The sequence below is a fragment of the Cyprinus carpio genome, chromosome B5, assembly GCF_018340385.1.
Source record: "Cyprinus carpio isolate SPL01 chromosome B5, ASM1834038v1, whole genome shotgun sequence".
NCBI classification, from domain to species: domain Eukaryota; kingdom Metazoa; phylum Chordata; class Actinopteri; order Cypriniformes; family Cyprinidae; genus Cyprinus; species Cyprinus carpio.
The window spans coordinates 11,929,006-11,944,396 of NC_056601.1; the positions used below are offsets into that span (position 1 = coordinate 11,929,006).

General features: G+C 38.9%; 1 protein-coding gene across 3 annotated transcripts; it reads right to left on the bottom strand.

Moving 5' to 3' along the window:
* Positions 1 to 30: 30 nt before the first annotated feature.
* On the bottom strand, positions 31 to 15,303 carry LOC109090705 (WD repeat-containing protein 44-like). Of its 3 annotated transcripts, none has more exons than XM_042724331.1 (20): positions 15,276 to 15,303; positions 13,856 to 13,970; positions 12,444 to 12,477; positions 10,088 to 10,165; positions 8,844 to 9,450; positions 8,568 to 8,701; positions 8,376 to 8,468; positions 6,626 to 6,762; positions 5,901 to 5,984; positions 5,121 to 5,379; positions 4,866 to 5,004; positions 4,220 to 4,282; positions 3,965 to 4,083; positions 3,728 to 3,850; positions 2,571 to 2,762; positions 2,326 to 2,427; positions 2,055 to 2,170; positions 1,804 to 1,931; positions 857 to 991; positions 31 to 779 (listed from the first exon to the last, which is right to left on the bottom strand). In XM_042724331.1, the coding sequence occupies exons 1-20, from the start codon at positions 15,286 to 15,288 to the stop codon at positions 691 to 693; spliced, it is 2,760 nt and encodes a 919-aa protein (XP_042580265.1). In that variant the 5' UTR covers positions 15,289 to 15,303; the 3' UTR covers positions 31 to 690. The 3 variants fall into 3 exon arrangements, with proteins under 3 accessions (XP_042580265.1, XP_042580264.1, XP_042580266.1); XM_042724330.1 differs by lacking the exon at positions 15,276 to 15,303 and adding an exon at positions 14,105 to 14,390 and having other exon boundaries at positions 13,856 to 14,002; XM_042724332.1 differs by lacking the exon at positions 15,276 to 15,303 and adding an exon at positions 14,105 to 14,389.
* Positions 15,304 to 15,391: the final 88 nt, after the last annotated feature.

Genomic DNA, 15,391 nt, shown 5'->3' on the forward strand with positions numbered 1-15,391 from the left:
TTGCACACATGCAAAAACAAAACACAGGAAAAATCTTTATATCTTTTTTTATTATTATTTCTTGAATCATACACATAAAAAATCAGGTTCAATTATTTTTACAACATAAAATAACACTGACAAAGATTCTTCAATTGAAATGAGTTCAGTTAGTGCTCATGTTGGAAATGTGAGATTTTGTGTTTTCCAGAAACATTGACATTGGGGTTAAAAGTGTGTGGGAGGGAATTCAAGTCAGTGTGTGTGTGTGTGTGTGTGTTTGAAGGGCTTGCTAGCTGTGTCTCCCATATCCATTCTGTCTCATTACAGGCTTGCAGTTTCACTCATTCATTAAAATGTCTTAATTTCTCTGCAAATTAAAGCCCTTAACAATACAACAATACCTCTTCAATTGAAATCAAATTAAAAAGAAAGGAAGGTAAAGAAAGAGGCGTATAACTGTAATGACGTTTGTCCCTGCTTCTCAACCATCCCCACCTTCCAACTTCCTGGGTCCCTGTTCTCTGCATACAAGGCGGGGTTTATAATCTCCGCCTCCCAGAGCACTCTCCAGTAGCTGATTGGTCAATGAATGGGGGCTCAGTTAGGTGTAAAGTAGCACTGATTTTGTTTTAGCTCTGTCCAAAAGCTGAGAGGAGCTTTTAAAATCAATTCTATATACTTGCTGGGTGTCATATTCAGCACAAGCACTCAGTATTTCTTAACATTGACAAAAACTTTAATGGCTCCAGTGAAATCCGCAGAGAGCAAAACTTCCGAGTGGTCTGTTTTCAGGGCCCCTGAGGAAAAGAAGAAGAAGGGGTTACTTTTGTTCAGTGCACTTTTGTGATCTCACAATGCTACTTCCAGTCAGTACCTGATGGGATGGTCTCAGAGTCGTCTGTGCTGTCGCTCTTACAATCCGGGTCTGGTTTCTCTGTCCCAGCCTCCTGAGGCACGATGAGATCCGGATGCGGAGCAAAAATGGCTGAAGTAACCACGGCATTATGGGCTACAAAGCAGAAAGCACATGCAATTTAAGACCCTAAAAGTACATAGTCATTTTTGTTAGAACTTTACTATTGGGGGAAAGATTAATTGTGATTAAAAAAACAACAACACTCCCACTCCAGGTTTGATGTGCTTGTTTGTAGGGCCAAAAAATTTATCAATATGACTGTAAAATAATAATAATACCAATACTACTAACAATAATTAAATCAAATGAAAGAAATTACAAATTAACAAATTAATAAATATTACTGTTATTAAGTTATAAATCATTCTGTTGTTGAATATTAAAAGAAAAACTCGTACAGGTTTGGAATGACATTAGGGTGAGTAAATGACAAAATTTTCATTTTTGGGTGAACTATCTCTTTAAAGCTTCTTTTTTTGTTGACAACAGCTGGTTTATACGTGTGTATCATTACAAGTTTATGAAGATGATTGGTATGCGATGCATCCCCAGATGCAAAGATCAATGAGTGTGGAAGAGCATTTGCTCCAGATCATGTTGCACAGAGAAGGAGAGCAACAGATCATGAGCTGCTCATTTGTAAAAGATGTGCTTTACCCTGCACATATATTTACTTTATGTGCAGGGTAAAGCCATATCACATTTACCTTTTGATTTTGACTAATCATGCAGCCCTAATGATCATGAGCACGTTTTGAACATGGCGGCTGTACAACCTTCAGTCACTCAAACATTCCAGAAATGTACTATTTGACAGACTGCCAAAACTAATACTTCCTGGAATATTTGTATCGGTTTTACTGCCGCTGCTCTCAGTATATGATTCATATTTGTTCCATCATTACCTTTGATCCCTTCCCAGAAGTCATTGCGGTCTCTCCGTACAGAGGTGAATTTGCTCAGGTCGTGGTATGTGCTCCAGATGTACACATACTTGTCCTCCGAGCCGCTCACAATGAAAGAGTAGTCGTGACTGCAAGAACAAGAACAAGACGAGATCCCTGAGATTCACTCATATTTTCCAACTTTCAGGAGAAGTGTAAGATCAGAGATGGATATATCTGGGCTGTGTGTCTTTCAGGCTTGCTCTTCTCACCTGAAGCTGGCTTTGATCTGACTGCTGCTGTTCACGTAGCCTTTGTACTTCATAGACAGAGACAAATCTCTGAGGTCATACAGGCGAATGCGAGAGTCGTTTGACGTCACCAAGATCTGCAGAGAAAAAGAAAGTTAGCATTAACTGAGACTAAAAGATGGTGTGAAGTTTGATCACCTTGACATGAATAAAAACATCATTATTTATGTTATACTTCAGTAAATAAACAGGGGTTTAAGTCTATCTGCAGTCTTTTTCTATTTCCTCTTACCTTGTTCTCTCCTGGCAGCGGCTCAATACCGGTGATTTTGCGGCCCACACGATTCCTGCCTCTCGTAGAGCGGACATGGATTTGGGTGTGATATTTAAGGCGCTAAATAAAGCACGATGAAAGAAGGAGTAAGTGATTAATAATTGACTATTTAGGGTTGGATTTCTAAATCACTGCTGTATATATTGTGCTTTTCAAGTGACAATCATTGCTCCCATCTAAATCTTACAAGAATAAACGCTCACCTCTGTGTCGTAGAAAATACAGCGTCCATCGTAGGTGCCAATAACTGCATATTTTCCATTCTGGCAGAAGTTAGCTGCTGTTATCAGACGCGTCTGTCCGTCCACCTCATTCCACAGTGCCACTTTCTTATCTGGAATATTCCATAACCGCAACTTTCCGTCCAAAGAACCACTCAAAAAATACCTGTCATCCTGTGGGTTTTTAGAAAAAAACGCACAAACTTTCAAATCATAGTGGACACATACACTACCATTCAAATGTTTGGGGTTTTAAAAAGAAATTAATTGTTGTATTGAGCAATAACACATTAAACTGACTATAACTGACAGTAAAGACATTTTAAATATTTGATTTTAAAATTAAGGTTTTTATTTGAACGGTCTATTTATCAAAGGATTTTGAAGAAATGCATCATGTTTCCAAATAAGTATTAAGCAGCACAACTTTCTTCAACATTGATAATAAGAAATGTTTCTTGAGCACCGAATCAGCATATTAGAATGATTTTTGGAGGATCATGTGACACTGAAGACTGTTGAAAGTAATGGCTAGCTGTTGAAAATTCAGCTTTGCCATCAAAGCAATAAATTACATTTTAAAAAATCGTTTATAATAATATTTAACTAGGGGCCAGATTTACTAAACAGGGCAAATTAGCATTAGAGTGTTATTCCATAAAAGCACTGATGTGAGGGGAAATTCTGCGGCTGATTTACTGACAATGCGCACATTAAAGGAAACAAGACGCAGTCAGATCATTTCCATAATGACCAGCGCAATCTACCAAGAGCAGAGCAAATTGCCGCCTGCTTTAAGACATGCTTAAATAATGGCGCAAATACCAGTCAAAAAGAACAACGCAAACGTTAGTAAATCGCGTTGCGTGATTCATTTTAATACTCTCCTCCCATAATAAATTTTGCATCTGAAAGGGAAACTCCTACAAATGCATATTCAAGGTCAGCCGCAAAAATGAGTGTCCATGCCTTTTCAGTGCTAATTCTTCACTGCATAGCTTTAGTAAATACTGACAGTATTATTTTGATGCCAAAAGATGGTTTGCACTAGCACAAGAGGTTAGTAAATCTGGCACTATATCTGCTTTTTCCAACCCCAAAAAGTAGTGTATACCAGATTACATGAGAAGCACACGTACCCTGGGATGAAATGCGATGGCTGTAACAAAGTCTATGTGCTGAAAACAGCAGAGACACTCCCTCCTGGAGATGTGCCACAAACGAACCGTCTTATCCATTGATGATGACAGCAGGAAATAATTCTACTCAAAAAAAGAAGCGATATAATTATGAATTCACATTCATTATACTGTGAACTTCAAATGTTTTCTGAACTCAAGTGGTTCAGTAGAGCACTGATGACCATAAGCTCTCACCTTCGACCAGGACAGATCCAGCAGGTCAGCAGTGTGACCCTTGTACTTGCAGAACGGAACTTGCCGGAATGGCACATTTCTGTCCTCAGTGTCTGCATCTTCCACTGCAGCACCAAACTGAGCGAGAGAAAGCAGGAGAGACCGATATCAGAGATTTAAATCATCACTTATGAGCGTGAAATACAACATAAAGAACAGGAAGGCAAGGCAAAAAAAAAAAGAGAGAGATAAATTAAAATAAAAGATTAGTTTCCTCTCCTTCAGTATCTGATTTTGAGGAACAAAGACTCTCCTGAGAGGGAGATGGTGACACACGTCCTGTGAGGTATGACAGACACCAAAGAGATTTTCTTTTTTAAAGGAAACCAAGCACAAAAATAGTAATTACAGATATTTTACTATATATTTGTGTGTGATTATTAAAAAATCATGCCTTTAGCTTAGCAACAAGCTAACCCCAAACTTGACTGAAATCAACTGCAAGCACTCCATGCAGAGTGCTACTTGTGCTGCCTATGAGAGCTCCAATTCTGGTCACTTGCTTAGAAGATCTCGCTAGGTTTTAAAACAGAGCTGGTTGATTTGCATACGCTCTACATGGGCAGCAAAACAACAGCGCTGTGCTTTGAAAGTCATTCGCTTTTATTGATTTTCAGTGTTTACTTCCTAAACAAAGAGCAAGCTTAACCTTGGGCTTAACTACACAGTAAGTGGTGATTCATCTTTTAAATGTAAATCCAGCTCTAGTAATACGTTTCATTATAAACAGGTCCATCCAACACATTTGACAACGAGAGAGTGTTCTAATACTTTTTGGGGCCACAGTATAAGAACTATGTGAAAGCTACAGGATGTTATGAATAGACAGAAGTCTCTATATACAAGAGTGTGTTTGTGTTACCTTCTGTGTTATATTTGATTCTCATATTGTTGAAGTAGTCATAGGCATTTTTTAGGACCCAGATCCGAACCACATTATCCTGCCCTGCTGTAGCCAACAGCCGCCCACAATGAGAGAATTTCATTGTCCAGACGGCACCCTGAGAGAGACAGAGGGGAAGGAGGAGTGGTCAAATCACTGAATAAATAACGAACTACATCACAGATCACAAAACATGCTAAAGTTCACATTAAAGGTCACACACGCTCTCCTCACCATGTGTTCTCCACTCAGGTCCTGCACTACTTTGATTTGGTCAAAGTCAAAGGGCCCTTTGAAGCTGTGAGCAGCTTTAAACTTGACCGGTCGGGTGTACGGCATCCCCTCATCATCACTGGAGGATGGGTCATCCTGGTCTGTGTGGAACACTTCATCCCGAACGCTTTTGACTTTATTTACGGCTCTCTCTCCATATTCCTCCGCCAAGTGCTTCGCCCTCTTCACAGACTTGCCCAGAAACTTTTTCAGCTGTGTACTGAGTGAATAGAGAAGAACAGACAGAATATGTCTAAAAATGATCCCTCAGTGGTCCTTCAAAATATGTGCTTTTTATTTGGTCAATTATACTACCATTCAAAAGTTTGAGGTTTGAAATATTTGTAAAGAAATCAATGCATTTGTGGTTTGTATTTATTTATTTATTTTTTAAATCAATGCATTTGTAATGGCATTTTAGAATGATTTCTGAAGGATCGTGTGACACTGAAGCCTGGAGTAATGACTGCTGAAAATTCAGTTTTGCCATTACAGGAATAAACTGCATTTTAAAATACAATAAAATAGTTATTTTAAAATTATAACAATAATTTCACAATATTACTGTTTTACTGCATTTTTTATCAAATAAAAATGTAGCCTTGGTGAGCATAAGACTTATTTAAAAAAAAAAACATAAAAATCTAACTTTTGAACAGTAAAGTACATTTTATTTTCTCCTAATTGTTTACTTTTACTCAAAACTATAACTGAAGTTATAAATAAACATCCATCTCTTACGTTCTCAGTTTCAGTTTCCCTCCATCTGTGTCTGTAAGTGCAGGCTGGGACTTTTCATCATCATCAGACTGCGCCGCATCATTTCTGCCAAGAAAAAAAGAAAGTGTTAGATCCCACCCTAAAGCGTTCAGAGCTGCTGGCTTTTGAAATTAGGTTGCTTTTAATCCTGATGTAAAATGAGAAATTAGCAACACTGATCCAGGACCAGATCCAGCTACCCAACTGTTTCAGATTAACAGAAACACACAGAAACTACAAAACTGTTATCAGCTCGGCATTATGAAGCACTTCTTGCCAAAATGTTCCACTTGTGTTCAAGTGGTTTCAAATCAGAAGAGAGCGGAAAAAAGGAGAAGGGATTACATGCCTTCTCCCTTCTAAAGAGAAAAACAGTCTGTAGGTTTCATTCTGGCTGATAAAATGAGGGCAGATGAGAGTGTAGCGAATCGGATTACTGATAGGATTCGATTCTGCTGCCTGAGGGCACCACCACATCAGTACAAGCAGAGTGTCATAAAAGAAAAATGATCCTTGATATTACACATGAAATGTAAAATCAGTTTAGAAGAGCTCCAAAACTCTGTGATGGATTGTGGATTATAGGACACAGTAGAATATTTTAGGCGTTATTACGTCTCGAAAATTTGCCCATGTTTTCATGGAGCCAAAAACGAGAACTTGTATATCTACATCTTAGATTCAAGTGAACAGTTGGTGGTTCTTACGAGATATACTCTTTGGTTCTCCTCATGATGTGCAGTGTGAGCGGGTTGATTCCAGTCGGGAGTTTCTCTTCTGCCTGGATCAAAGGGATCTCCTCACCAGTGTCCAGATTCTTGATCATCACGCTTGCAAGAATCTCCTGCATAACAAAAATAATCATTGTCAGAGATAGGGATGTAACAATTAACCGCGAGCCGGTTGAAAATCCATTCAAATACGTGATGATTCAAATCGGTTGAGATGCTAAACAAATCACGATTCATTTAGGGGTAGGAGTTTATATGAATGCATGTCTGAGGGGAACTTACTGTCTTTAGAAAAGTTTAGATGGTATATTTTATTTTCATCTTGCCTCTGTATAATGCACATTAAAGTTCATAAGTGCAGCTCTGCTTTGTTAACAGCGGAAACCAAGGAAACACTTTAAGCGCCACCTGCTAGCAGAGAGTGAATTTGTGTCTCATTCAGCTCATCCACTGTTTCATGCAGATATTTTTATGTATAGTTTCACAAAACTGAAGTCCAAACATTCTGTTTTTGCTTCAAATTTTGAAATTATACAATCTAATTTAGATTAAAAACTGCTCATGTTGCATGTATGCAGCATCTATGGATCTTGATTAAAATGCAGTGGTTGCCTTTAATTTTAAACGGAAAGAGCACAGACAAAGCCTTATTTTGTTTATATGAAGATATTTATTTTATTTGTCTTATTTATTTGATTTGGGGCTTGTTTTAAAATTTCAATTTAGTTTTGTTATTTGCATTTACATTAGATTTTAATTTTGTCATTTAGCAGACACTTTTATCCAAAACGACTTACAAATGAGGACAATAGAAGCAATCAAAACCTACAAAAGAGCAATAATATGCAAGTGCTATATTAGTATATTATTATAGTGTTATATTTCAATTTCACAAAGAAATGTGCAGCATTTCGTCCAAGCAATAATAATAGGACACATTTAATTTATTATGTCTTAAATATCATTTTGTAAAAACAAAACAAAACAAAAAACAAAAAAAACATGTGAAATCGAATCAAATCATGAAATCAAAATAGTGAATCGAATCGAATCGTGAGTTGAGTGAATCGTTACATCCCTAGTAAGAGATTCATTACATCACAAAGACATAAAAACCACATCAGGCCATGTAAAATACAACCAAGCAAGAGCCTCTCCCAAATGAATGAATGAAGGAACAGTTGCCCTCCTAATGTGGTTATTACCCACATACCTGCTTTTCAGCTAATCAGTTACAACTATTAGGTAACCTAACCATATTAATATAGTCTTGCTAAAGTTTAGAATGTGTCCCTCCCACTTTTTAGTTCACAGAGTGCTGCAGGAATACATCCTAAAACCCAGAAGCAAATACAGTTCCATCATCCCATGAAATGCCAAGTTTTATTCTACAACATAAAATATATCAGTAACAATCCCACTTGTGATTTTTTATAAACGTATGCATTTTACTGGTTATATACCAAGTAGCTAAATGGAACCACAAGTTGTTGGTGATATTAATGTCATTAAGCCAAACTGTCCATAAGAGTCTTAATCCCACAGAGTTTATTTTCTGCAACAATCCAAAAGCTAACAGGAAAGTCCTATTGGCTTTTTGTTGAGGGAACCAGTGTGAACTTCTAGGTTGGCCTACAAAACTATATCATCCCTGCAGCACTCTATTCTTATGCTCATCTTGTAACATAGGTTCACATGAATGCAAGTATGCGCGCACAAACATTACCTCATCTGTAAGCTCTCTTCCTGAGTTAGACCTTGGTCTTTGTGGTCCAGCAGTCTCGCTTCCAGTAGGACTTGATGTTTGCTCATCATTTTCCTGCTTATACAAAAGAACAGACATAAATGTATGATGTCAAATATTCATGTGAAATCTAAATATTTATATTATTTGAAATGGCTGTATTTAAATGTGAACCTGTGCAGTGACCACTTTATCACCACTAGTGGCGCTAGCGAGGTCCAGTGAGTGCTGCAGTTCTTTAGCAATACATCGTACTGTGGCGTTTGGGCTGACCAATCCACACAGATCGTCCACTGGCTCTACAGAGACTGACCAATCATAGAGAATGTTATCGCTTTAGTCATTACTTCGTTAATATTTCACATTTCATTATATACCAATAAGAAGTGTTCACTGCCATAGATAGAGTGGCATTTTTACTTGTTAAACCAACAATATTTTAAAACTTACCTTCTAGCCCCGCTGGTCGCATCACTTCCTGGGATTTTTTAGCTGAAAAGCTGAGCCGTGAGGGGGGAGGTGGCCTTGGAGGTGGAGCCCCAGTGGGCCGAGGTGGCCTTGAGGGCGGTTGCTTCTTGGTGCTAGCTACAATATCTGGCTCCACTGTAAACTGTCTGGGAGGTTTGGAAGGGCCAGGGTCATCTGCATCACTCATAGGGACCTGCTCAAGAATATCAGCCGTTTCTGCACAAGGCAGGGAGGGGGGTTGCGATGGTTGACCCAAAGCACTTGTAATGTCAGGAGGGGGTGGCATAGCCTGGTCCTGACCTGCTTGGGCAGGACCAGCCACATCCGGTGCTCTGTCCTGAATGTCTTGTGACCTCACTTCCTTCGGCCTTACATCAGGCAACTGCTCAATGCAACCCGACTCATGTGGTGTTACATCAGGATCCTCTGGAGGCACCAAGGAGCCCTCAGGAACCAGGTTTTCTTCAACACTGCAGCCTTCAGCTCCTGCCCTCTCCCCTTCAGATGTGGCCGCACAGGCCTCCTCTCCTCTCAACAACTGATCTTCCACTCCACTTTTCTGACTCTCTTCTATAATACTGTCAATGATCTGGAAAGAACAATCAGAAACAGGGACAGTCAGAAAATTGTGCTTTAGCATTCATGCAGAATGCAATTGTTCATCAAAACAAAAGCTTTGTTTACACTAGGCATCTAATCTTATAGTGTTTCCCTACAACATCAATTATGAGTTATGTCTCAAGAGAGCTCAGGGTTCACATTTATTGATCAAGAAGACTTTGGCATCCAGACAACTTGCAATATGCACTCAGGAGGAGCGGAATTATCAGGAGAGTTTCAAACACATATACTCCGCATTGATTTTTGTTTACTGGCACAAAATAATGAGTATGTTTTGATGCAAGGTTTTCCCATTTCTTTTGACATTTTGTTTAACAAGCTACTTCTTTTTCTACCCTAATAAAGCATGATTAGACAGGAAGTTGAGATTTAATATTTGCATTAAGCATTTTTCTTGCTGGGTTGCAACTAACCCGTTGACACACCACTTAAGAGAAATGACCTATTTTTTGGGCAGACATCCAAAAGCAAGCATACACTAGAGAGCACAGAATGGTTCTGTTATAATTACTTATAAGTGAAACGAAGAAAGAAAAGAGAGAAACTAGATAAAATGAATAAAAAAAGCGGCAAGTAAGAACTGCACAGCTTTATCATGGCCAAACCTGAAGAGAATCATCATGGCGGGATTCAGGATGAGCCAATCCAGCAGCGACTTTTTGTACCACATTCTCTGCAGGATCCTACAGGCAATCAAAAGCAACAGATGAAAACACATCCAATTCTTAAATACAAACAGTCCTGTCAGTTATTTATACAAAAAATTAAAGTCAAATGTCCTTGCAAAGTCAGATACAGTTCCAGAATTCTCAAAAAGTTCTTTAAACAGCAGTTGAGCCCTGGTTTGTTTGGCAGGATCTGTTTTGTTCATTTTGTTTTATTTAAATGATTAAACAGAACTATAGCAAAGCCTCAAATTCTACTATCAACCTCTGATCATCTTTCTATTCTGCACTCATGTGACTAAAGAACTTCTCTAAAAGGTTACAACCATCAACCAACTAAGACATGCCTCAAACAAACCCAAACACTGGCCAAAATACAATCTGACCATATGAACCCCTCCCCTTTTGCTTGTTCATTTAATGCATGTTTTGTTCACATTATTATTATTTCAGCTACCAATAAGGTTGTAGTGCATTTAATTCCACTTAAAGGGGTCATATGATGCTGCTAAAAAGAACATTACTTTGTGTATTTGGTGTAATGAAATGTGTTTATGCGGTTTAAGGTTAAAAAAAAAAACATTTTCCACATACTGTACATTATTGTTTCTCCTCTATGCCCCGCCTTCTGAAACGCGTCAATTTTTACAAAGCTCATCGCTATGAAAAGAGAGGTGTGCTATCCATCACATGAGGTTGGCCAGCTATCCAGCGCGTTGTGATTGGCCGAATGCCTCAAGCGTGTGACAGAAATGTTACATCTCTTAACATATTGTGATGCCTTGTCCGGCCGGAGCGATGAGACAAAAACATAAAACCCATTATAAACATGACTTCTAGTCGTGTCTTCTTTTCAAACGAAAAAACAAAGTAGTTTCGCTTTCTCAACGAAACAGCGTCACGCACTGCGGCCTAGAGTGAGCCACGGTCTAGAGTGAGCTGTGGCCGGCTTGAATGAGCAGAGGCGGGCGGCTTGAGAACGGTGCGGCAGGCAGATTCTACGAAGGAGCGTACCTTGGTCTTGCAGCAACCACATGTGACGACCCCGGGCTGGACTCCGCTTCGTCCACAGTGAAAGCCGATTCAGCGATCCACAGTGCAAAGTTAATGTATTTCCTCAGCGACCAGCACGGATTAGCTCCAGGCATGACGAAACGGATATCGTCTTCTTTTGGAAGGCCAAACAAAGTAGTTTCACCTTCACAGTGAAACAACACAGCGTCTATACGACATGGCGGCGGCGGCAACAACAACGATACTACAATGAGAATAAAAGTTGCGCCTTCTTTCTTTGTGTGAACATCTGGGCGGAGTTATGCAAATCTTTCCACATACTGACGTAGATATGTAGAAGGGTGTGTTAGAACGAGCCGTTTCAGGTGGGGGGTGGACGAGTGATAACTTTTATAAAGAATATCTGTTTGGATTTGAGACTTTAGTCTTTGCTACTTCAAAGATCTTCTTTATTCACCAAGAGCTTGTAGAACTCCAACGAGAAAGGAAAATTTGAAATCGCATCATATGACCCCTTTAAAAGGGGTCATCGGATACCCATTTTCCACAAGTTGATATGATTCTTTAAGGGCTTAATGAAAAGTCTATAACATGCTTTAGTTAAAATTTCTCAATGGTAGCGTAAAAAACACCCTTTTTACCCTGTCAAAATCAGCTCTGTTTTCAGCCATTTTAGTCCATGTTCCTTTAAATGCTAATGAGCTCTGCTCATCCCGCCCCCTCGTCTGTGGGGTGATGAGCAGTACTGTTTACTTAGCTGCATTTAGCTATAAAAAAACTTGCTAACTAGCACATTTTTAGGAAAGGCGATTTGCAAAGATTCATAAAAAAATCCCTTATACTCACTTCTTCTGTAGGTGAAGCTGAATCACGAATGATTCACGTGATTATAGACGCATTAGGCAGATCGGGGGCACATTCTCTTCAAAAGCAAAAACAATTCACTGCGTCTTCAGCGGCTAAGAGGTCAGGAGTAAATGACGACTGCTATATTCATTACTATATCATGGTGGATTTTCATCATTATAGGGTGGATGTGTACACACATTGCCAACACATATTTATGTTCAAACAACATGTGAAGATGAATTTTGCATCCGATGACCTCTTTAACACAGTTTACCAATGCAATCAAATCAGCAGATTCTGTCTGGAACCACCCATAGGCAAATGTGCTAAATTCCTTTCTATTTGCTTAGTAAATTCTCACTATTTTTTAATCACATTTTCACTTTGAAGTGCACAGGTAGAAATATTTGTTTAAATAACTGGAAACTCTTACCCCAGGCTGAGGAAGTTCAAACTTTGCCGGTGACCTATAAGGAGTAAAAGAACAAATAATTAATTAATAACACATAAGCCAATGCTCACATATTTGTTCAAAACGTGTGGATTTTGAGTCTTCATTTGCTTCAGCACTGTATTAAGTCCATAGAAATCTAATTAGTGAACATCAGTAAAGTTGTGTGTGTACATAAACAGTCAGTGGGTGTGAGGGTTCCTCCCAGCACTGAGTTTACATAAGGTCTGAGCCTAATTAAAACTACACAGCATTCATGAACAGACAAGCCCCTCAATCTCACTCATAACACACCCTTTATACAGCATCTCTAAGCATGAGCCCAGCAACCAAACACAAACTTTTAAATTAGCCTTCAGCAATCACTGATGACACTGTCATAACCTTCCTCCGACACTGTCACAGCTCTTCTCACACACACCTTTGACCCCAGTCATGCTGGGATAACAAGAACGAGTGGATTTTTCAATACTTAACAACAAGTAGACTCGCTCTTCATAAAAGAGCAATTATTTTTCTGAAGCTGCAAGTCTCCAAATCTTTGTTAACACTGAGAATCTGAGTCACTGGCTTTCTGAGTCATCCGGGCTCCTTTTCTGAAAATAGCGGTCATGTTTGTGACTAAAACACTGCCTGTCAAATATCTCTCAGTCTAAATACATGATTTACAAAATGTAAGACAGTAATTTTATAAACTGTTTGAATTAGTAGAGAATGGTACTTGAATACAGTGGGAAAATTGCAAACTGGACGACTCTTCTCCTAAAATCAGGTACATAACCTCTAGTGCTGGAAATTGCTGAGATTCACTAAGGGGACATATCTCATATTTTTAAACCACAGATGCAGAAAATCCCACTATATTTATGTATGAAATCTGCATAATGTTTGGAGGCTATTTCATGGATAAAAGAAGTACTCTATATTTCGAAGTGGACACCATCCCCCACATTTCCAGACCTGATATGATTATATTGTTCCAAACCTCCTCAACATTCCTCAAAGTAACCCACTAAGAACGTTTTTTTTAGGATTTTAAAGCCTTTAAAACCATTTGGTTCAAGTGACAGCACCAAAACAACAGCAACATCATCTGAACGCTACGTGTCAAGGCGAGACTGTGGCTACGGTTCAAAACCACTCAGCTGACTCGAACAGCCAAAAAATACTGTCTAGGTAGAGAGCGCACTAATGCAAAGTCATATGACTTTATGTATCCACATAATAAACGGTATATGGCTGTACAGAAGCAGTAAATCTATAAACAGGCAATGGAGCAACTGTTGACAGCTGTGACCGGCGCAGGTTCATTCTCCATTCACATGACAGACATTAGACATCAACCTGACGCATTAAGAATAATATGCATTTTATTATATTGAAAGGAGACTCACGCATGAGGTGATGGAGTGAAGTTGACATCCTCCGCCGCATCGTAAAACTCCTCCGTGTCGCTGGTGTCCGACGCCATTGAGCCCGGGCTGCATACAGAGGCCGCCGCAACTGCTGCTGTTTCAGCAAACGACGAAAAAGTACCAGAGCTTGTGAACCAGAAAACGGGAAAATAAACGTCTGACACGTATCTGGATTTCCTCCTGGCGCGCGTCTATGACATGAGTGCTGGGAGAGGTCGCTCCGCTCACCTGAACATGCGATAACGCAAGCAGACACACGGCCTAGATTACACGATCTCAGACAGCGGGTTGCCTTTTATTTTTTTTTAAAGCAAAATCAGGAGGTTATGTCGATCTAATCAGGCGGAAATGCAATGTGAAGGGCCGCCCGAAGCTTTCCCTGTGGACTGTCAATGATCGTAGCATATCGGAAAGATCCCCTACCGGGATTTACGATCGAAAACAAACCGAGAGGAGGAAGAGAAACGGCGACAGGTCTTCTCGCGTCCACCGAAGTCTCGCACTATCTCGCGGTGTTTGGTGGCATAAACCATGAACAGCTGATCTGTACCAAAGACTATAGAATACCCTTAAAGGGACTTTGTCTGTACTCTCTATTGTGAAGCATACTGCACATAGATAGATAGATAGATAGATAGATAGATAGATAGATAGATAGATAGATAGATAGATAGATAGATAGATAGATAGATAGATAGATAGATAGAAACAATGATAGTTAGAAAAAACAATGGTTACTTTAGTTAAACAATGGTAACCACAAATTAACAATGGTTTTGCTACACTAACCAATTTTACCATGTTATTTACCAAAAAAATATGGTTACTACACTTTTATTACAATAAAACCATGGTTGATTTTCAGAATAAACATTATGCAGCTTTTTTCAGACAGACAGACAGACAGACAGACAGACAGATAGATAGATAGATAGATAGATAGATAGATAGATAGTAGGCTTGGGTCAGTGTAATTCTGTATCAGCAAACTTATAGATTATAGATCGATGTTAGTTGTTATTCTTAAATTAAACATGTGAAAGGAGCAGTAAGCAAGCAGTGAGAATTACTTGATAGTTTTGTAACCTTTTGTAAATATATAATGCATTAATCCCACATCAATCTCAATTATCACAATGTATTACACAGTTCTTTTAAATTATCAAAATTTGGACAAATCACACTTAACTACAGTCTACAGATGACGAATTTGCTATATATTTTCCTTAATAGTGACATTACCTAATCTTGAATTGCTAATACCAGGTGAGTTATAATAATGCTTTTATAAATCCCACAGTCAAGTTGTAGTTCGAGCTACTAATCAAAGTATATTAGTATACAATACAGCGATGTCATGCAGAACAGTGCTTCATATACATTGATATTTACACAGTACCGTCCAATAACATCCCGACTGTGGAAGAATCAACCAATCACTGCGTGTATCCCTGCGCCATGCACTGCTTTTGGTAACGGAAGTTTTTAGTGTCAAGAATTGATTGACACAAACGT